The sequence below is a fragment of the Stenella coeruleoalba genome (assembly GCF_951394435.1).
Source record: "Stenella coeruleoalba genome assembly, chromosome: 3".
Classification (NCBI taxonomy): Eukaryota; Metazoa; Chordata; class Mammalia; order Artiodactyla; family Delphinidae; genus Stenella; species Stenella coeruleoalba.
In genome coordinates this window covers 33,040,050-33,062,918 of record NC_137148.1, presented here as the reverse complement: position 1 = coordinate 33,062,918, position 22,869 = coordinate 33,040,050, and the positions used below count along the sequence as shown (strand labels likewise).

General features: G+C 38.0%; 1 protein-coding gene across 7 annotated transcripts in view; it reads left to right on the top strand.

The window, feature by feature from the left end:
- Nucleotides 1-22,869, top strand: part of LOC307183458 (uncharacterized protein) — a 921,334-nt gene that overhangs the window by 397,247 nt on the left and 501,218 nt on the right. Inside the window, exon 5 of one of the 7 annotated variants that reach the window (XM_079915971.1) lies at nt 8,005-9,014. The exons of the other annotated variants lie outside the window; for them this stretch is intronic. Coding sequence (XP_079772097.1) covers nt 8,005-8,022 — 18 coding nt within the window. The 3' untranslated portion in view covers nt 8,023-9,014. Of the gene's footprint in view, nt 1-8,004; nt 9,015-22,869 lie in introns of those variants that run through there. 7 annotated transcript variants of the gene reach the window in all.

Sequence of the window (22,869 nt, the reverse complement as noted above, 5' to 3'; positions counted from 1 at the left end):
CTTGCTACACTTTGAGTAGACTTTCGTAAGTGTATTGGAAAAGTGCATAAACTCTCCTAGAAATAATGGGTATTTTAAATTCGACTAGGCCTAACTCAACTGGGTTTTCTTGAAACTAATAAATGTGTGAATTACATTTATTAATTTAAATATTTTTTTTCTTTTAGTTTGCCTTGTTCTAGGATGGTTTAAGGCATTTACCAAAATGCATATAAATAAGACCAAGAAAATGGGGGAGGGAGGGATTAAAAAGTAGACTAACAAATCTGGCAGAATGAAGGTGAGAAAAATAAGATGAAATTAAGGGTGTGATTAGAAACAAAGCATATGCTGAGAGGACAGTTTCCAGTGATAAGAAACAGATACATCTTAAACTTTCTGGCAGATCATGAAAACACAGGATCCTGGTTGGTTAACTATCTCAAAGTGTCCATACAATAAGAACAAAGCAGTTACTCAGAAGAATAAAACAATTCTCTAAATTCAATCTAAAGAAATATTTTTGCAGTACATTCTCAGAAAAAAAACTGTGGTTTTTTAACAATGTGTTAAACAGTGCTATCCACAGCATTCTTTTAATAAATGCAAAAATATGTTTCAGAACCTATTTTTTAATAATGTCCCTCAAAGTGGATTAAAGACATTGGATCATGGAAGAATTCAGGGGCAAAAAGAAAAAGCAAAAAGGTTGTACAAGGTGGTAAAACAATATGAAGTTTTTCTCATAGTCTGCCTTACTCATGGAAAAAATAGTGTAGATAGAGAAATTTATCTGTATAGTTACCACCTGACCTCACAGTGTCTTATGGCACATCATACAATGCTCTACACATATAAAAAATTTGATATCAGATTAAAGAAGTAGTGAGTACAATTTTGAATTATCTGTTTACTCTAAAGTATACTCATTTTGAACAATTAAAAACAATACAGGACTGTATAAAGTAAAAAGTTGAAATCTCTCCACCTCTTAGCATTACTTCCCAGAGTTAACTTTATTAGCTATTTTAGTTCTATCTTTTCAGAGCATTTTTTAAAAGTATAATCTATTTATCACTAATGGTACAGATGAACCAGTTTGCAAGGCAGAAATAGAGACACAGATGTAGAGAACAAATGTATGGACACCAAGGGGGGAAAGCCGGGGGGCGGGTGGTGGTGGTGGGATGAATTGGGAGATTGGGGTTGGCATATATACACTATTATGTGTAAAATAGATAACTAATAAGAACCTGCTGTATACAAAAATAAATTACGTATATGCAAAAAAATGTTTACTCATTTAGACCAAAAAAAATATAATCTATTTATTACTATTTAATTTTTAATAAGATGGAATACTAATATACATTTTTTTGTTTTGTAATTTATTTTTTAAAGCTAGCACTACATTCTGGACTTCTTTGCCTTCCTGGATTCACCATACCTTTCCTAAAGCTGTACAATTTGATAGCTGTGTGACTTGGGCAAGTTACTTAATCACTCTGCATTTTATTTCCTCATTTGAAAAATGGAAATAGTAATAATATTTAGCTCATAGGAGTGTTATAATGATTAAATGAGGTAATACTTATGAGACATTTATAACAATGGCTGGCACTATACACCATCCAAAACGTTGTTATTATTGCTATACAGCTTATTCTTTTTACTGACTGCTTTGGGAATATACTATAATTTTTATCTAATCAGTTTTATATTAGACAGTTTTTATTTAGTCAGTTTTATATTTTATATTTAATTGGACACTGAAATAATGGAAGCTAGATTTTTTGGTAAGAATACTTCATATGAGTTCTACCACTTTAACAAATTTGTAAGTGCACAATATAGTTTTGTGAACTATAGACACAGTGTTGTACAGCAGATCTTTAGAGCTTATTCAACTTGCATAACTAAAACTTCATAACTTTATACCCATTGAGCAATGACTCTCCATTTCCTCTCCCCTCAGCCTCTGGCAACCAACACTCTATTCTCTGCCTCTATGAGATTGACTCTTTTAGATACTGCATGTAAGTGGAATCAAGCAGTATTTATCTTTCTCCATCTGGCTTATTCACTTAGCAAAATGTCCTTCAAGTTCAATCCATATTGTTGTGTATGGCAGGATTTCCTTCTTTTTTAAGGCTAAATAATATTCGTTGGACACTGAAATAGTAGAGGTTAGATTTTGGACTGTAATGTACAGTAAGAAGATTTTGAAAGTTTGAAGAAAAGATAACAGCTGATTTGAAAGAAGTGGAGAACAAATTAAGAATTGTCTTGGAAAAGAGAATGGCAGCAAGTCTAAGAGAGGAGACACAGAAAAACCTTGAAAGAAGGATTCTCCAGGTTCCTGGAGTGCAGTTTCCTATTTCTCAGTGTACTCACAGTTAACTTTCTGGGGAAAAAATAGTATTTTTTCCTTAAAATCCCTGTATCTAAGAATGCCACAATTTTAATTTCAGCACTCAGAAAAAAATGTATGAAAGGAACATAGAAGTAGCGGCCATTGGCTCCACAAAAACTGAGCAAAGAAAAGCATACAATTAAAGCAAACAAATAAAAAACCCACAGCTTAATGTGAAGCACTTATGGACCCTCCCTTTATTAATGAACAATGGACAATCCATTGTTAGTGCTCAGAGCTGTTTGGCACAAAATTTAATTCAAGGCATTAGAGGTCTTTGCTAATTCCCTGCTTATATTTCAGGGGCACTAATGTGGCTTTCAGGAAAGCAGAGCAAACTGATTGATTTCAGGGTTGAATTTACTTGCCTTGAGCACTGATCTTAAATTATCTGGGTTTGGAAGAAAGAGCACTGGAAAAGATCTGCTGACATGGTTGTGGTAATTTGCTATGGACCTCTGCTACATGCTCAGCAGTCTCAAACATTACTCAAGGCTAACTAGCTAATTTAGTGTACCACAAATGCCAATAATTACTCTTTATTGAGCCCTAATTATGTGCCAGGCATTATGCTAGGTGCTTTACAATCCTTACCACTAATATTCCTGCATTGGGTTGAATAGGGACCCCCCCCCCCGAAATTCATGTCCACGCCAGAACCTTGGAATGTGACCTTATTTGGAAATAAGGTCTTTGCAGATGTAATTGGTTAAGATGAGGTCATACTGGATTAGGATGGGCCCTAATCCAATGACTGATGTCTTTATATGAAGAGAAAACAGAGGCACATAGAAGAATGGCAGGTGGCCACAGAGGCAGAGATTGGAGTGATGACATCTAAAAGCCAAGGTACACCAAGATTGCCAACAACCTCCAGAAGCTAGGAGAAGGGCATAAGATAGTTTCTCCCTCATAGCCTTTAGAAGAACCAACCCTGCTAGTACCTTGATTTCAGACTTCTGGTCTCCATGACTGTGAGAAAATAAATTTTAGGTTTTTTTTAAGCCGCCAGTTTGTGGTAATTTCTTCTGTTTTAGGTAACTAATACAAGTCATATAAACACTTAAAGGAAAGTGTCACTGTCTTTTTTGAACAAATTATAAAACATTACCTGATTCTAAGACCTGTGCTCACTCCATTCTTTTAGTCAAGCTCATTAAACAGTATAGCATAATAATTAGGTGATCTAAAGAAAATAAATTATCCGAAGAGTTTATGATAAATTGACCACACACACATTTTTATTCCATTTCGAAGAGGAGCCTTTCTTGTTATTACTACCTTGCCAAAACCTGTGACCTAGTGGATAGTCAAACAGAGATGGTTTTGGTGATTTCCAGACCAAAAGAAGGCTTTTATGTTTGGCGGAGGGAAAGTTAAGGATATTGGAAGACCATGCAATGCAAAGAATGTGTATATTCTGCGTTAGATGCCCAGAATAATGTTATAGGCTACAGGGGATGGCAGGGAATCCAGCACTGAGAGCTCCTCTACCAAAGTCAAGGAATCTTGGATTACCATGAATAGGGTTGGGAAGAAAGTCAGGAATCCTAAGTGTCACAGCAAAAGTCGTGTTATCAACGTGGGCACCAAGTCATGTGCAGGTCACGTGCAGGGTAGAACAGGAGGATCCAGGACTGGAGGTTTGACTTGGCTAAAGGAACAAAATGGACCACGTGACACTCAGACAAGAAGTCACAAGAAGGAAGTGGTCTGGAAAGGAGTGTGTGAACACCATATATCATGAGATGACGCAACCTAGATGTGTGCTGAATCGGAGGGTGAAGATAGCAAGTGAGTAGGGCAGATCAGGGTTAAGAGATTCAGGACAGATAGAAACCAAAACAGATTAAATCTATAGCAGAGGGTAAAATATCAGAAATTCAAGGTAAATTCGTAGGAACAAATAAGGATTGCCCATTTTTCTTTCCCTTACCAAGGTGTGGGGTTTTAATAGGAGCTAAGATGGTGTTTCACATGTTTAAGGGGTCTCTGCAGTGAAAGAAACCTTATTCCCAGTCCCTCCTCATAGAAACGTTGTGCTTTGTGTACATGATGATGTCGTTTCTTTTTAATCCACACAATCCTGAAGATATAGAGAGCTAAGTAACTTTTTTTTTTTTTTTGGCTGCGTCAGGTCTTTAGTTGCAGCACATGGGATCTTTGTTGAGGCATGCAGCATCTTTTCGTTTCAGTGTGCTGTCTGTTCGGGTTTCTCTAGTTGTGGTGTGCTGGCTTCTCTCTAGTTGTGGCACATGAGTTTTCACTCTCTAGTTGTGGCACACGGGCTCCGGGACATGTGGGCTCTGTAGTTTGCGGCACGTGGGCCCCCTAGTTGAGGCGGGCGAGCCCAATAGTTGTGGCACGCGGGCTTAGTTGCCCCACGGCGTGTGGGATCTTAGTTTCACTACCAGGGATCGAACCTGCGTCCCCTGCATTGGAAGGCGGATTCTTTACCACCAGACCACCAGGGAAGTCCCGAGAGATAAGTAACTTTTTTGTGGTCACATAGCTACCAAGGGCCAGAGCTGGAATTTAAATGCAGGTTGTCAAATTTCACAACCAGTTTTTGAGGTTGTTATTGTTGTTTCCCTCCCATTCCCCATGCCTTATTTATTGCCATGAAGACATGGTCCTTGTAGCAACTGAATTAGATAAGATGGGGCACCTATACACACAGCAGCAGAGGTGAGTGCTGTTTACAGAGCAAGGTCTTTGTGGTTAGCGCAATGGTGGAAGAATACATCTGGGGAGCTAATAGTAAGATGAGGCAGAATAATCAGGAGTCCAAAGAGTTATTCTGTGTGATAAGGTGCTTGGAATTGCAGCTGTGAGGGAGAATTGTTTGCATTGGGAATCATCACATTTCCACAAGGGCGGGGATTGGTGTCCGGGTGTGAATTACCTAAAGTAAAAAATCAAAAGCTATTTAGAGAGAGAGTGCCTTAGGGAGGATGGAAGGATATTTACAGGAATACTTTGGCTCTTTTTCTTTCATGAAACCTTACCAAGCTAACTCCCACGTAGAATAAAATATCTTAGATAGTTTCCTCTAACTCTTCAAGATACATCTGTACTACATCAGCAGTGTAGAGTAGTTAGAGAGTCAAACTTGAGTTTAGCCACTTTCCAGCCAAATAAAGTTTGAACAAATTACTTCTTTTTGAACCTCAGTTTCTTCATCTATAAAAGTAATGCCTTCTTTGCAGGGGGTGAGAGGGTTATGTTTCTAGGCTGGCAATGAAAAGCATTTAGCAAATTGTAGTTCTCTTAGCTTGATTGCATGTTATCCTGAACTATGTACATCTCTTACCAACTAAAAACTGAGTTGAGATGGTCTACCTTTTTTTTTTTTTCTTGATACCCTTCTTAGCAAATGCCTTAGGAACATTTCTCAAATGAATTAAAAATTTATGAAAACCAGTAACTTTTGGTATACAAAGAATTATGCTAGATTATAGAGATAAAAGATGATAAAATCAAGTCTCTCTTTTTGAGTAACACATGTAATGTTTTTGTGGGGACACATTAAAAAAGACCACCATACATTGTGACAAATACCAAGTGGTGGTAGGTGCAGAACACCGCGGAGGAAATGAATGCCTTGATTCCCCTAAATGCACTTTTTTTTCTTCCTGTGATAGTTTGTTGATACTGTTTCCTACCGGACCACAATCCCCACCTCTAATCTGTTCTTCTAAACCCTATCCTTCTATTAAACAATTTTTTATTAAATGCCAGTTTCTCTAAGAAGCCTTCTTGATTTCTCACAACCTGATATTGTAGAAACCTTACCATAGCAATTTGGACATTTTATGTGAATTATTTTGTGTCTTATGGTTATTTTTCATGATTTTGGCTTCCCTCCATCCCAAACCTTAAAGTCTTTAGAACAGGCTTTCGATCTATATTTGGTCATATTTTAACCGCTAACAGCTCTAACCATGGTTCTTTATACTCAAAGTATTTTTCTTTCAAAATCCTTGAAATAAATTTTTGGTGTGGTTGTTCAAGATAAGAAATGGATTTCATTACTTTATCATCAGATAAGATGAATAAAACTACTGGAGAAACTGAATACAACTAGTGGAGAAAATTCATGCCTAAGCTTCTGGAACAAAGGAAAACAAAAACTATTTGAAGCAGAATTTCTTAGTAGTGAAGTCAGACTGAATTAATCTACTGGGAAATGAAATTAAAAAAACCTCATTGTTTGATATTTGCATTATTAAAACTCTTTTAATATAACCTATTACATTAATTCTGAGAAATTGTTAGAATTAATTTAAGTAAAAATATTGTAGGTACCTTTAGAATTTTTAAAGATATTTTAGAATTTCTTTTGGGATATTTGGTAAGACTTCAAAATGCTTCAAACATTTAGGAAATTTTTCTATGTTGAGACTAGATTTTTTTTAAAAAAGAAAGCATACATTGTAATACAGATTTTAAAAATTTAAATATTTTTTAATTGTTTACATGTTATGTATGTTTCTTATTATGTGGTTCAATTGTTAAATGCCAGGAATGTATATTTTTACTCCTAGATTCCTAGGAGAAATATGATAAGAAGGAAAAAATTAATATAGGGAGACAAATATGAAAGGTGACAGGTGGAGAATTGAAATCCACACATAGGCACACATAAAATCCATTGTTCCCATATAACTCAATACTTACATTTCAACTCTTAGAGCCATCTTCTCTCTGTTCCTCATCAAGTAGGGTGGTAAATATTTGAATTCCAAATCTCATCCTCAACATCATCTCCCTCAATGTATGACATTCACCCAAATCCTGTTGAGGAAGTGATGGTTCTAGATGATACTTTATTTTGACTGTGTTCTGATAACGCCATATACTCTTACTCTCATGCTGTATTAGAACGTGTTCCTCTGTTCAATTCATTGAACTCGTAACTCCTTTTAAAGTAGACCCTGCCAAAAGATTAGAAAGATCATAATAGCTCTAACCTGAACATTGGTTAACAAGCTTTGCTAGTATCACATGAAACATGTTACCTTCTAGAGGAAGGATTAGTTTGAATATGGGATAATTTCAGTCTAGTCTTTTAATCTACAATCTTATTTTCTTGAACCACCACAAAATGCTTTATAAACAGCAGCTTGCAAAACATATGGGCACAGGTTCTGCTGAGAGAAAACAAAATGGCTCCCTGGGAACGGAACGTGAGTTGTGGCTTGACTCATATCAGGGGCCAAAGCAAATAGGAGCCCACAGAAGGAAGAAGGCTGTGTCTGACTTTGAATTGTTGTTATAGTCATTGTAACATAACTCATTGTTCACCAAGCCAGACGTAAACTGTTCAGATTGACTGGATGTGTTACTTATTGGAACTAGGCAAACGGCTTAAAATCCTAGCTATTTCCTTGTGTGAAGGATTGACTGTACTATTCATTTTCTGAGATAAACATCCTTAAAATTGTTGGCAATTTGCAAAATGTGAAGAGTGTACTTTTGGATTTGGGGATACATAGCTGTGGTTTTAAATTCTCTTTCTGATGCTTAGGTGTATATCCTTGGACAATTTTTTAAATCCCTCTGAGTCCCAATTTCCTTATCTTTGAAATCACTAATGTCTGTCTTCTTAGGGTTGTTGTGAAGATTAAATGAAATGACGCAAATAAAGCCTCCAGTAGACTGCGTGAGAAGGAAGAGCCAGAGAAAGTGAGATTGTAATGAGCCAGGAGATTGTAATGTCCTTATTATGTGCTCTCACTGAACCCCATGCAAGTATCGATTCTGAAACTAACCTACTGGACCGTGCTTTTCGGCTTATCTCTCTATGTCAGTAAACGATGAACTTCTTAAAGGAAGGCACTGTCTTTTTTTTTCTTTTTCATTTTTATTTCAGAATTTGGCACAGTGGCTGACTCATAGTTAGTCTTGATTAAATGTTCGTTTGTTAAACGAATAATAGAATGGCCTCAGAGACACTGACCTGAGAGAGATTTTGTCACCAGAGTTAGTTAAGTCTTGGGGCAACTGATCCATGGATAAGCCACAAGCTACTGATCTCAAATGCCCTTTTAGCAACCCTAGATGCATATGAGAATTACTTTTTAAACTACAGCTTTCAAGAAATGGGGAACTGTGAATCTAGTTTTAACAAGCTCCCTAGGTTATTCTCATGTGCAGTCAGATTTTTCTTTGGCAGTTCTAAAGCTCTTGGCAGTTTACTAGTGACTCAACACAAGTTTAGTATTAGAGTGCCCAGGATGAGCTAGCCAGGTCCCGACAAGTCAGTTGAGAACAGCGTAGGCCAGCAGGAAAGGGGATTCTGAGAAATCTAGGCAAGCTTGTGTGCGATAATCATCTTGGATGGTACTTGCCTAACTTATCTGATTATTTGAACGAGGACAGGATATCAGAATAGAAATTTGAAAACAGGCTGGCAGGGTTGGAATTCTACCCCCACTTGGCAAGTAACTTAATCTTTATACCTCAGTTTCCTCATCTGTAACATAAAGACAATCATATTTCAACTTCATAAGGTACTATTAAGACTAAATGAAATAATTATGTAAAGCACAGTGCGTGGCATAAGTATATGCTCAATTCATACTAATATCACCATCATCAGCAGCATAAACAACAACATTATCATCTTTTCAGGACCACATAAATCCTATCTTCTTCATGAAGTCTTACCTGACTTTTCCAGTTCATAAATATTTACCTCTTTTTGAAACACCTTAACCTATAAATTATGAAACAATTTTAGCATCTAGTTCTATACTCTCTTGTATAATGATGTTTTTCAGTAATAATTTTCTTATCTTATTCTTAGATCTTATCTTCTGAAGCAAAACATATGGTTACTGATAGTCTGTAGCAAAAACGTCTATGTTGGCCTGAAAGTACAGTCGATTTCAAAAGCATGTGTCAGATGAACAATTTTATTCTACAAAACAAGGCCAATTATAGCCAACTCCCACTGAAACATTATAGAACATCATCAACAACAACCAATATGGAGATAGTTCTTGTCACTTTGCAGCTTGTGCTTCCAAAATTAATTTCAACCCCTGAAACATATCAAGAGAATATGCTTTGGTTTTAAAATTAGGCCAGCCACATGTTTTGAGGTCAGAATTCTGAACACTGGTTACATTTCTACATTTTTGAAGAGAATTCTGTATGGGGATTTTGGATTGTGCAAGTATGAGACAACTACAAATGAATTTACTTGGCCTTATTTAACTCCAAACTTGCTGGCCCCTAAACACAGCTGAAGGAAGTTTGATTATTATTTTCCTTTCTGAGTCATTTTATCAAAAGTGGGTCTAAAATAGATAGACAATGTTATTCATTGGCTTTGAAACAAGTTGAAGTTTCCCTAATTTATGTACACAGTTGCCTGCACACATGCACAAGTATAGATAGTTTAACAAAATGTGACTTTAATTCCATGAATGAATTCTGCTTGCTTTACTTTGTTTAGTATAGAATAGAGGAATTAGGGAATTACTTAATTGTGTTTTCTTAATTTGCTTCGTACTTGAGCAGAAAATTTTGAAAATATGTGGAATAATTAAAATCCTGATCATAAAAATATGTTAGTTACTTAGTAAAGAAAAAAAAAAAGGAAAAATGGAAAAATTCTACCCATAATCACAGTTGTAAATATTTGACTGTTTCTATTAGTATTTTCCCATACCTCCATCCTTTCTCTATTTCTCTGTACACACATACCCATGTGCAAAAACTTCACCAATTACGTCCATATAATATGTAATTCCTGCTTTTCCATTTAACATTACTCTCTTTCTATGCTAGGATAGATTAAGAGCAATAATATATATTGCTAAAATTCTGTGAAATGTTTAAACATGCTTTCTGGAATGAAATTAGATTTAAAAAGGCATGTGGGCTGTACGGAGTTTCCTCACATACATATACATTGCATATCTATATGTAACCTATAGTTATATGTTATCTGGATCCTATTCATATACAATTTTTAGATTAAATAATTTTCAGACTCAATTTTTTGGGCTTAATCCAAGTTTTAATTTTAAAACTCATCCACGAAGTTTAGCAAAAACTGAATTGGTCATATGCCATTCCTCTGATTCCTTACATTTTTTTCACAGTTTTTTCTGTAAGTATCATAATTCAGTAAGTATTTGCTAAACATTGCCCTAAAATAGTATGTGGGATAAAACCCCGAATCATTTTAGTTTCCAGAATGTATCTGCCTATGACCATTTAAAAAACTGTCACTCCTAGTGGAAATTATGTATTCTATTTCACTCTTTCCTAGAAATAATATATATGTATTTATATTTTGACTTCTCTGCCTTTGTCTGACAAGTATTTGTTGTTGCTAATTAAAATAATATGTCTATTATGCTGTCTTGAAGTGAGAGTATGGCTATACTGATTGCTAACATTGAAATACTCCTCTCCAGCTGGTAAAAGAGCTGCGCTGAACAGACCTTTGCCCTATTCCTGCTGGAGAGGCTTGACACCTGGTGGAGCAAAGGCCTCTGGGACCTGCTCTGCTTCTATGGTTGACACCTAGTGCTGTGCTGAATGGCTTCTTCAACATTTATAATTTCCCCCTCTCTCGACATACTAAGAATTGGGAACCATGACACTCACATGAGGTTAGTTCTACCCTAAAAATTTCTGCATATGGCTTAGCAAACTTTTAGCAATTTTAATGATTTAAAATAATGAATGGTATGGTTTATAAATATAGCCATAGAAGTGAAATCAAAGGACCCATATGATATATTAATTAGTGGCTCTAGCTGTGTACACCAAACTAAGGAGACATAAAGTTCCAGCAATCAAATTGTCACATTGAAGGGCAAGTCTAGCAGAGGGCCAGATCAGAAAGATCTCAGGAGTAAAAACTCATGTTGGAAAAAGATAAGGAAGGGATCTGGTCTTTAGAAATCAGAGTACCAAATAGGTAATAATTCTTGAAGGATATATAATTGGGTCCTGAACTCAGGAATGAATTGTGTAGCCAGCTTTTGGAAAATAGGAAAAGAACCTAGGCAACAGAGGAGAGGGGTAGAACAGGGGGGAATTGACAAGAATTGTTACTAGTTGTGCATTATGATTTGTAGACTTCTGAGATTTTCAGAAGCTTGGAAGACAGTCATCCAAGGCTGGATGCCATGGTCAAAGGTCCCCTAGTACAGCTGGAGGAAACCTAGAGAGACCCCCAGTGTTCTGGCGGAGCCCTGCTCTGCTCAGACCCTGAGGGGAGTGGGAGTGGGAGACCTCCACCGGAGGGGTTAACCGAGTGCCACCTCTCCACCCCAAGTTGTTCAGGTGAGACATTCTTGCAAGCATTCACTGAAGTTCATATTTTATATTTTTAGTTAGAAATTCAGATATATTCAACAGAAGTCAAATCCAAATATTTGGATTTGGAGTTCTGAAAGACTCCTCAAATTCAATTGTATATATCTCTGTCTCCTGTGAAGCCTTAATCTACTTAAACTTTCTCAGAGGGGGACAATTTTGCCTCTTTAATTTACCAGGATGAGGATTCTACAAATACTTTTTTGATAAGAGCATCTTTTCATGTGTTTGTTGGCCATCTGTATGTCTTCTTTGGAGAAATGCCTATTTAGGTCTTCCACCTATTTTTTGATCGGGTTTTTTTTTTTTTTTTTTTTTTGCGGTACTAGGGCCTCTCACTGTCGTGGCCTCTCCCATTGCGGAGCACAGGCTCCAGACGAGCAGGCTCAGTGGCCATGGCTCACGGGCCCAGCCGCTCCGCGGCATGTGGGATCTCCCCGGACCGGGGCACGAACCCATATCCCCTGCATCGGCAGGCGGACTCCCAACCACTGCGCCACCAGGGAAGCCCCCTTGTTTGTTTTTCTGTTACTGAGCTGCATGAGCTGCTGGGTTTTTCTATTAACATATTCCTTTTTAGCGGTGGCACCACATTGCCCAAGATAAACATGTCTGGCGTGGTTTTAAAGCCGAAAGCTGTTTGAGTCAATATCCTTATCAATAGATCTCAACCTATAAAATGAAATGAAAGGAGGTGCTTTTGTAAAAGCTGCTCTCTACTTCTCTGCCTTGAGTGACTCATCCCAGAAATCAGTTTTTTTTTTTTCCTTTCCTGCTATGACAGAAATCTTTTGTTAGATTGTCCTTAGAATTTAACAGCTGCTAAGTGCTAATGGTGCTGACAAGAAACAAGAATTAGGATTAGCCTCTGTTGGAAGAGTATCATATCCAAATAGCTTTTTAATGCTGAAGTGGGGAATGTATTTGTTATATCTGGAGGGTATAATCACTCACAAATAATTGACTTTCCCTTGTCAAATTTTAGCAAAACTTCATACTTTTACTGACTTATTAAGTGGTAATGTCCTTTGAAAATCTAAGCACATTCTATAGACCATTTTCTTTTGGTAGCAAAATATCATACTTTAATCTTATTTAGAAGAAAATAACCAAGTAGGTGATATTCACAGGCAAACAAGTTACTTGGATTTTTGATAAAGCAGCTACTGCTGTTAGAATATATACATTTATTTGTTGTCAGTCAAGGATGCCAGTAGCTAAACAAATTATAACAAGTAAATAAATTAAATAAATAAATAAATTACAAGAAAATGAATGACTGAATGAAGAAAGAAGGAAAAAAAGAAAGAAGGAAAGGAAGCTTAAAATATTGAGTTATACATAAAATAATCAGTTTTTCTTATCTGATTATTGTGATGTCAATAGAAATTTGTGAGCACTCAAAGGCAGTTACTTTATTAAAAGTGGGAACCATTGACTAGATTTGTGTGACTCTAACAATGGAGAGGACCTAGCAGAGTAGCTGGTACAGAGTAGGTTCTCTATAAGTTGTTTTTAATGAGAGGGAAACATACTATAGGAATTCTTTTAAAACAAAATTTAAAAAATAAGGGAAAATTAATTTGGGAGAAACAAAATATGTTATGTCAACTGGTGGCATCCATTTCATTAGTAGGACACATAAAATGAGATTTGAAGTGCTTACATTCACAAAGCACACATAGGAACTTCTCACCTTGTATTCCATTTGGAAATGATTAAAAATGGTTCAGCTCAGTCTTATGCTTGTCAAAAGAATACGTTTATTGATTTCTAATATTTTTTCCTTAATTCAAATGAGTCTTAATCTGCCTTCTTTATCTGTCTTATCCAAAATGTCTCATCTGTCCAACATTTTTATTAATACCAAAGTCTCTCCTCTTTTCTCTGTTCACCAGGATTATGATAGCTATTTGCAGAGAATATTCAGTTTTATTTATCATTGCATGAATTGCATAAATTCAGCTAAGATTTCTTTAAAATATATACAACAGAAGATTGTGGCTGTTTTTTTTTTAATCACAATTATGACCAAATAGAGTATGCTAGATCAAATCTAGAATTCAGAATCACCAAAAGAGGGAAAATGTGTCTTAAAGGGCAAGATAACTAGTACGTATTTGTAACAAGGATACCTTTCTGACATTATATGTATGTATCCTTATGGGCAAAAATAAATGAATACTTGATTCTTGGAGAAAGAATAGGTCTTGAAGTGGCCATGCAAGCAAAACCAAAACAAATACCAGTGACTAAAAGGAGGTGGGCTGTGTGTGACTGGGAATTACTATAACGCTGTAAAATAGCTCATTGTTTATCAAGCAAGACACAAGTGATTTGGATTGACTGAGGATGTTGTTTACTTGACCTGGACACGGAGCTCAAGTTAAAGGTTATGTATTCACTGATTTGTTTATCCTGAGGTCTTGTTGTGGTGCTAGTGCTGTGTGTGGTGCCCCTCACACAGTAAGTGCTAGATAAAGGCTTTCTGAGTTATCCATGCAATGAATGGGGGACACATGCTGTAAAATCATTCAATTCCTTTACATTTTAAAAGAGCACTCATTCAAAGAGACTGATTTGAACTTCAGTTCTGCTGTTGCTTAACTGTTTGTTACTGGCTGAATTATTGAACCTTAGTGAGCTCTTCGTCTCTATAATGGAATCATGGTACTTACTTCATAAAAATATTGTTAAGATTAAGTGAGGACATATAGTGAAAAAACAAAATAATATTTCAGGAAAACAAGACTCAGGGAAAAGTGCATGAGTCTTAGAACTAGACAGGCACAAATTTACACTTGACCAGTGAGAAACTGGGTTATGATTGGTTACCATGTGACTTGGAAGTATTTCCTGCTATGGCTGGAATAAATTTCCTTTCCCCTTGATGTTGTATTTGACCATGGGAATCGCTTTGACCAATGGAGTGTTAGTGGAAGTGTCAAGCCTTTGGGAAGTAGCATGTGTTCCCACTCTCTCTCTTATGCTTTTGCGTTGGCATGAGGAGAGCATGTCCAAGTTAATCTGCTGCTTCAAAAAGGATGAGGAGGCATGTAGAGTAAACTTAACCCAAACTGCAAATCAGAGCCAAGTGTATGAGCCACAGTTTCTCTTTAGGCCAGTAAACAATAAATGAGTGCTAGTTGTCATTGGCTAGTGCGAACTTTAGAGTTGTTACCTAGCATTATCTTAGCACTAGTTGACTACTATATAGTCCCACTCAATTATCGTGAATGCAGAATTCATTTTTCCCAAAGCTGTTCAGATGGTTTTAAATCTAATTTCTTCACATGTCTGGAAGGTCATGGCTATAATATTCTCTCTGTACATTTATGGAAATCCGTGGACTAGGAAACAAAATAACTTTTTTTTTTTTCTTTTTGCGGTACGCGGGCCTCTCACTGTTGTGGCCTCTCCTGTTGCGGAGCACAGGCTCCAGACACGCAGGCTCAGCGGCCATGGCTCACGGGCTTAGCCGCTCCGCGGCATGTGGGATCTTCCCGGACCGGGGCACGAACCCGTGTCCCCTGCATCGGCAGGCAGACTCTCTACCACTGCGCCACCAGGGAAGCCCAGAAACAAAATATCTTTTAACATTAGATCATGTGCCTTAACATAATTTTGTATATTTTTTCATGAAGCTTGGTATGATTCATTATATTTATTTAAAAATATAGAATACAAATAGACTAATTTTACATATACTTTATCTCTGTGATGCCATTTATGAAATTTGCTTATGACAGGCATAGTCCTCCTCTTAAGCCACACCTACTGACATCAGGCAATAGAAGATTTTCAGAAAATTCTGGGTACTCAAAGTCCTTGAGGTCTCTCTTCATTGGAAGAGATCTAGAGTACTGGTTTAGTTATGTTGCTGAAATATGGGGATGGGGTGGTGCATAGAGCTCTGCATCTTCCGCAGTGCTAATATGCATAACCTTAACTTGACAGTTTCAGCTTATTCTGTGTATGTAGGGTTGAGATAAGCTGAAGTAAAAAAAAAAAAAACCCACAAAATAGAAGATGAAAGAACATAGTTGCTTATTTCTCTGTCATAGTTTAATAGTAGTAATAGTTTTGAATGAGGCATTCTGGAAGGGACCACAACTCTGATCCTCATGGCCACTGGTGTAATCAAGTTTCTTCTGGGACATAACTCTGCCATCAATTAGAACTCTGCTATCGTGTCCTATGGTTAAAACTAAATGCGTGACGTACTCAGGTCTCAGCCAGTGGAAGAGAGATGAGAAAGCACAGTCATCCCTACAGTTTTAAGGATCCAGCCAGAAAGTGACTCCTATCACTTCTGTTCACATATCATTATTGAGAACTTAGTCACAGGGCCATAGCTAACTGCAAGGGGGCCTGGGAAATGTAGTCTCTAGCTGGGCAGCCAAGTCCTCAGCTTCAACTGTGAAAATCTACAGCACCTACAATGTATTGGAAAGAAAAGGTCTCTCTCAACCTCTTCTCTACCTAAAGAGCAACCCCTTTCACTCTCACGCTATTGCAACTTCTATATTGCTTCTAATCACTAACGTCAACTTGAAGAAATCACGTGTAGTGTTGCTACTTCAGTTTATCACTTTTTAGTAGTGTGACATCAGACGAGTAACTCTGGAGTCTCAGTTGCCTTATCTTTAAAGTGAAAACTAAAATACTCACCTTGGAGGGTTATAAGATACAATGAAATGTTTGTGTAAGCACTTGAAACACTGCCTGGCGCCTGCTAAGCACCTGGTCAGCATATCCAATTGCAATTGTAGTCCTTGCCTAGGTTTTGTATCATAATGGCAGGGGACAAGCATTGAATGGCAGGTAATATTCAGGCTGTTGTTATTGTTGGAGTGAACCTGAGATCTAGATTCCCACTTGAATAAGATCCTAAGAAGGAACTCTCACTTTCCCACACCTCTTCCTTGTCGCTCCTCAGACCATGCCCCGGTGCCCCAAGCACGCTTGCTGTGTCACATACTGGATTTGGTCGCCTCGAGCCTCCTTGGACCTCACTTGTTCTTGCAGCCTGACTTCTACCAGTGTTGCTCCTCCCTGCTCCCCAGCACGCCCCCCGCAGTGGTACTAAAGCTGCCTAGTGCAAGCCCTGTAATTGTCCGTCAGGTGTGCAGTTGAGAGTGCTCGTGACAGAAGAAGATCTCTTCTTGCAGAGCTCTAGCAGGTTGGCTTGTTCAGCCCCTGAGCACCCCGTAGAGTTCTGTGGTCTCAGGCATCCCAAAGCAGGCCTGTGTGGACAACTTTACGATGAGCCTAGACAGGGACTCACAAACGCTTTTTGGCTCCAAACTCGCCCTCTACCTTGCCTGCTCTCAAAGGAGGTAGAATGGATTTCATCTAGCTTGTTCAGGGAACTGCCATCCTCAGTGAAGAAGAACCTGAACTTTTCACTGAAAGTTTCCTGGCCTGTATCATTTCGCAATCTCTGGCAGGTGGAGATTATCTTGTGCTTTCGCTGCCTGAGTCTAGTAAGCATATTCAAGCTTATCTCTCCCTTCACCCAAGAAGCTCGCTAGAACTGCATTGCCCAATATAGTATTCGACTACATGTGGCTACTGAGCTCTTTAAATGTGGCTAATCTTAATGGAGATGTACTGAAATTTTGAATACCTGCTAAGTCTCAAAGATACGCTTAATATGAAAAAAATTTAAATATCACTAGACAGTTTTTTATATTGATGATGTCAAAGGATTTTGGAAATACTGAATTAAATAAAATACATGGTTAAAATTAATTCCGTTTTTCATTTTTACTTTTTTTAAAATGCAGCTACTAGGAAATTAAAAATTACATATGTGGCACGTATTTCCATTGGACAGAACTGCAATAGATTCTAGGGACCCAAGCCATGTGGGGATACAAATTTCAACTCTTTCCAGGTCCCAGTGAAGTTGAAGACCAATTCAAGAAATAGGCAGATGCTTTCTTCATAGAAGCATGTAGTAGAAATATAATTTGCCAAAGCAAGATGAATTACATAGACTCTCGACTACCGCTAGCTGACTCTAGGAGCTTTATTATTGTTGATCAAAATCATAAAGAAGAAACATTTATGGTCGATAGTACCTGGGACTGTGTAAGTTGTAGTTAAATTATGTGCATTTCAAATAGCATCAGTATTTACATAAGAATGATTCAAATAAGAAGATGATTTGTGACTCGGTAACCCTTCGAGGCAGCAATGATGAGATAATTTCAGTATTAACTGTCAGAACATGTATCTTTGAAATACTCTTGTCCTATACTTACTCTTAATGTTTAATCAGAAGTGATGTCAATAGTGACAGTGTCTAAGTAAATCTTAGGAAGATTCTGATTCCCTGTGGATATATCTTTCTGGTTATTCTCTTTATATTCTGATTGATAAAACAGCTACTCTGTCAGATTAGGGGTAGGGGAATTCACATGCACAGGAATCTGGTTCTGAACTGAACTCCATTAGATAAAGAGAGGTTTACACTAGCAGGCCTACAGTTCTTAAAGGTTAAACAGTAGGGGTGTTATTCCATCAACTTTTGGAAACCAAATTTTTGGTTTATATGTCCATATCAGTCAGGATACAGTCAGAAAAGCAGAACCACTGGGAGCTATATTCATTCATTCATTCATTCATTCATTCATTCATGTATTTATATTAAGGGTTTTATTACAGGGGTTTGACCTTACACAGTTGTGGGAGCTGATGAACAGGCACAGTGAGGCTGTTGGGTCTGATCCTACAGCTGGAAGTCCACAATGATAAGGGAGGTGCGTGTAAAGTGGAGGTGAGCCGGAAGAAGCTGGAAGCCACAAGCATACATTCTTATTGCCTTTCACGTCCATGGCCTGGGTTTCCTGCAGAAGCTGGGGCCCTTCTTCATCCTGGAGCTACACACACACACACACGCACACACACACGTTGGAAAAGCAGAAGAGAAATCAGTGGAAGGGGTGGCTGTTTCAGGCCCAGCCCCTGTCTCACACCAACAAGGTGAGCCAGAGGATAAGTGATGACTTGTGTGACCTAGGATAGTGGCTGCTGCTTTACTTTTCATCCTCCAAACCTGAGTCTCTCTGTGGTCGCCATCAGTGGAAACATACAGGGATAGGAAATCTGGGAATGTAGTTCATCCTAGCCAAGTGGACACAATACAAAGCTGCTGCAGTGTCTTTTCATGTGTGTCTTCTTAAAAATGCTTTTCAATCCATCCGCTGTGCATAGTGTCATTGAGTACATAGGTATAGCCTTTCTTGTCTTTCTCTTCTCCTCTTTGTGCAGGTTTTGAACACGTTTGCATTTGTCTGCTTAGTGTATCTCTTTGTTGCTGTTTCTTTGGGGCCCATTTTTTTCTCTGACTTTCTGTCTTTCACTTCCTGTGTCCTCATCTCTTGGTCTCTTGCTTGTCTGCCCTACTGTCTTCCTATTTTACGACCAAGAGACTAAATTGCTTTTTATAATTTTTTAGTCCATTCAGGGAATATATTTTTATGATCTCTATTCTTAATGTTCAAATAGACTACAAGGCAATTTAGATTTCTTTCTGGAAAAAATAAACTTTAAAAGAAAAGTTGAATGGCCCTACGTTAATGTTTTCTAGAAGTAAATAGCCTGGTTAGAAATAGTCTAATCAATATTAAAATATTTGATGCCCAGCTTGAATGGATGCCTTCAAGCAGCTCTGACAGCTGCCATGCATCACCTCTGCCACCATGCAGCATTTGACCAGTACTCCAGCTGGTTTTTAAAGGGTATTTATCACTTTATTTTGCTGTTTTGCATTTTCCAGGTTAAAGATTGCCTCATGCATGTCAGAGCAGATAGCCACCTCCAAAATTAAGGGATCTCTTGAAAGTATTCTTTTCCAAAATGTTTTCTAGAGACCTTTTAAAATCACTGTCTATTTCTATGGCTAACAAATTATTAAACATAACATTTCCCATGTGGATTTTCTTATTCTTTTGTCACACTCCCATGTGGACCAGATTAACAGGATATTTTTCTTCTGTAGCCTAAATGCATGGGAATTTGGGTTTGGAAGGAGGGTACACCTCCTTGGTTAATGCTGGAGGCATTAACCAATAGTGAAGATTTGGACTTGCTGGAGAACAGCAGAGAGCAGTGGCATACTTGAGTGGAGAAAAAGAAATGTCAGGAGACAGGCAAGATGGGAGAATTCCAACACATTTTCTTTGCTTCTTAGCTTAACTAGGACAGACCTTCTGCCGCTGTGTACCTTCAAAAAAATCTCACATCTGAGTTTGTCATTAGTTAGAGATATCTTGCTATCTATGTGAGTTCAGGCTCTCTCTGGGCAGGAAGGGGTAATGGAGACCTAACTTCAGGTTGGAGAACGGTTCATGACAGCTAAGCTTTTCTCTCATGGTCACATAAACTCATCCACAACGCACACACATACCTACCCACAATTGGAAAAGGATGAGCTAAAATGATAACACTGATGTCTGTCATTGTTACAGAGTTTTAGAATTTACAGAGTGCTTTTGCGTACATTGTCTCAGAATGAATGAGAGTAAGAGTCGGTGACCACAATTAGGAAGAAATGTGGAGAGAGTGAATAGGAAAGAATAGAGAATATAGAGAGGATTATATAGGGAAAATAGTGCCTGTGGGTAGGGACTAGTGAAAAAGTAAGAAGCATAGAGAATGGCAGTTAACTGAGGGAACCTGGTACCTTATCTCTAATCTAATCAACCAGTGACGGTTGTTTTCTGTAAATGCTTTTAGGCATCTTGAAAAGAGATGCAGCAGCTTGGAGACCACTGATATTTCACAGTCTAGACTCCAAACTTAGTTAAGAATGTTTGGGAAAAGCTAGTACAAAGGTTTCAGAAAAGGACAGCTCTGCAGCCTGCTTTTACTTACTAGTCCGTGTGAACTGTGGCCTGAAAGCAAGCTTCAAGCCTTGCAGGGTTTGGAACCCCGATGAAGGCCCACCTGTGTTTCATTCAGCTCTTTGGCCCTGGGGAAGCACAGCTGGACAGCTCATGTGCTGTCACCTCATTCAGCATTCAGGATCTGATGGCCAGCTATGCAAAACCCAGAGGAGTCCAAACTGCCCTCAGGGACACAGCCATCACAGGACTCAGGCCCGACTGACTCGTCAAGTCTGAGCAAACACTACTGTAAGTCTCGCTACCCCATCCCAGAAAGCTGACATCAAACGGGAGGAAAAAAAAAAAAAAACAACCACCTGTCCTCTAGAAGGATTGACACCACTTAGTTCCTCAGACATTTCTCTCATGTTGATTCAATACCTTTTTTTCACCTTGTTTGTGGTGGTTATATCCAAACTAGGATGATTTTGATCTTAGCAATGAAGTTGTTCTCTCTTCTCTAGGGTTTCCATGTTCATTGCTGTTCTCTTTAGCATCTCTCTCTTTTTCTTTTTTTACATTTTTATTGGATTATAATTGCTTTACAATGTTGTGTTAGTTTCTGCTGTACAACAAAGTGAATCAGCTATATGTATACATATATCCCCTCCCTCTTGAGCCTCCCTCTTTCCAGGCATCCTTGATAAGTAAAACTGGAGCATTCAGAACAATGGGCTTCATGAGACTTTTCAGATTTTCTGTGATCTTCTCTGTAGTGTGGGTCTCCCTGAGGCAAGAGAGAAGAAAATAAATAAAGACCGCATGATTTCAGTTTTGACCGCCCCTTAATAGGTATATCAACTGGGCTTGTGTTTCTTCATCTTCAACATGAAGTGATTATGTTGGGTTGTCTCCAAGTCTACTTGAGTTTTGATAATGTGTGACAGAAACAATTTTAATGCCTTCTGTAAGAACCCACAGATTTTCTTTTTGTAATAAGCACATGTTTCTTGCCTCTAAATTACTAGCAGATTGGTCCAACATTTGGGGGGCTTTCAAAACACAAAGATGAAGTTTTATTCAAATATGGAGAATTTGGGGCATGTCTTTTACAACAGGTCAGTAATTCCATTAGAAAAAAAGGTACCAGTGCACAGCTTGCCAATAAGAATAAGTGAATGGAATTGGGATGGTGTGGAAAAGGTAGGGGTGTGCAGAAGCTGTGATGCAGAGATGAGCTGGCAAATGAGGGCTTCTCTGTCATGGCTGGAAAGTGTCTGGGGCCAGGGTGTGTGGTATCAAATCAGGAGGCCGCCTATTGACTGTCCTTGCCAGAATATGTAAAAGTCAGCTCATGTGAAGTCTGGGAATCAGAAGCCCCAGTCCAGAGACAGACTGCCTTTCATGCTGGTGGGGTAGGGCCAGGAGGCTGGTAGGGCCAACAGGGTGAAGATGCTATCATAATTATATCTTCTTCAGTTAGAGACTCCAAGAAAGGAGCTCTCAATGGAAGCCAATCTTATATACTAAATTGCTTAGGACAGACACCTGGGAGGTTTATACTGCGTTTCACTATAGTAAGATCTCATGAGTTCCTCTGGTGTGACACATTACGTGGTATCTTGATAAATGCTGGATTAGGTCATATCTACAGACAAAACTCTTAATTAAATAATTGAAAACCACGGAGGAGAGTAAAAATAGGCAATAATATTACGTTTCCTTCATCTCTTTATCTTCATGATGCTAAGGAACAATATGTAATTAATCTGGTATGATTGCTTGGGGACTAATCATTTCAAGGATAGGCCTTGTTTGGATTTGGTTTATGTGTTCAGTCTTGTATCATGCAGTTTAGAGAGGAGATGCAAAAGTAAACTGAGTAGGTGTATTCTTGAATTATTTTGCCATGTTATCCACAATCATATTTTGTCATTATTTTTCTTGTAACCATGCTCATTATAGAGATCTTAAAAAGTACAAATATGATGTAAAAATTATATTACCAATAGTTTCACCACCAGATGCCACTTCTGTTAACATTTGGAAACACTTTTTTGTGGTTTTTGTTGGCTCTGTAAATCACAGAACACATTGTTAGCAAAATTTTTTTAATTTAAAAATCGGACATGATTCTTATTTCTCCTTATTAAAGAGGACGTAATAAGCCAGTACTGATTCTCAGTGATGTTTTAAGTAGACCAAACTTGTCTCTGCTGTCTCTTATATTTTCAGCTTTGCCCTCCTGACTTTCCCGCTCCGAGGGCTTCACTTGGTGTTGCTTCAGTCCACCCTCCC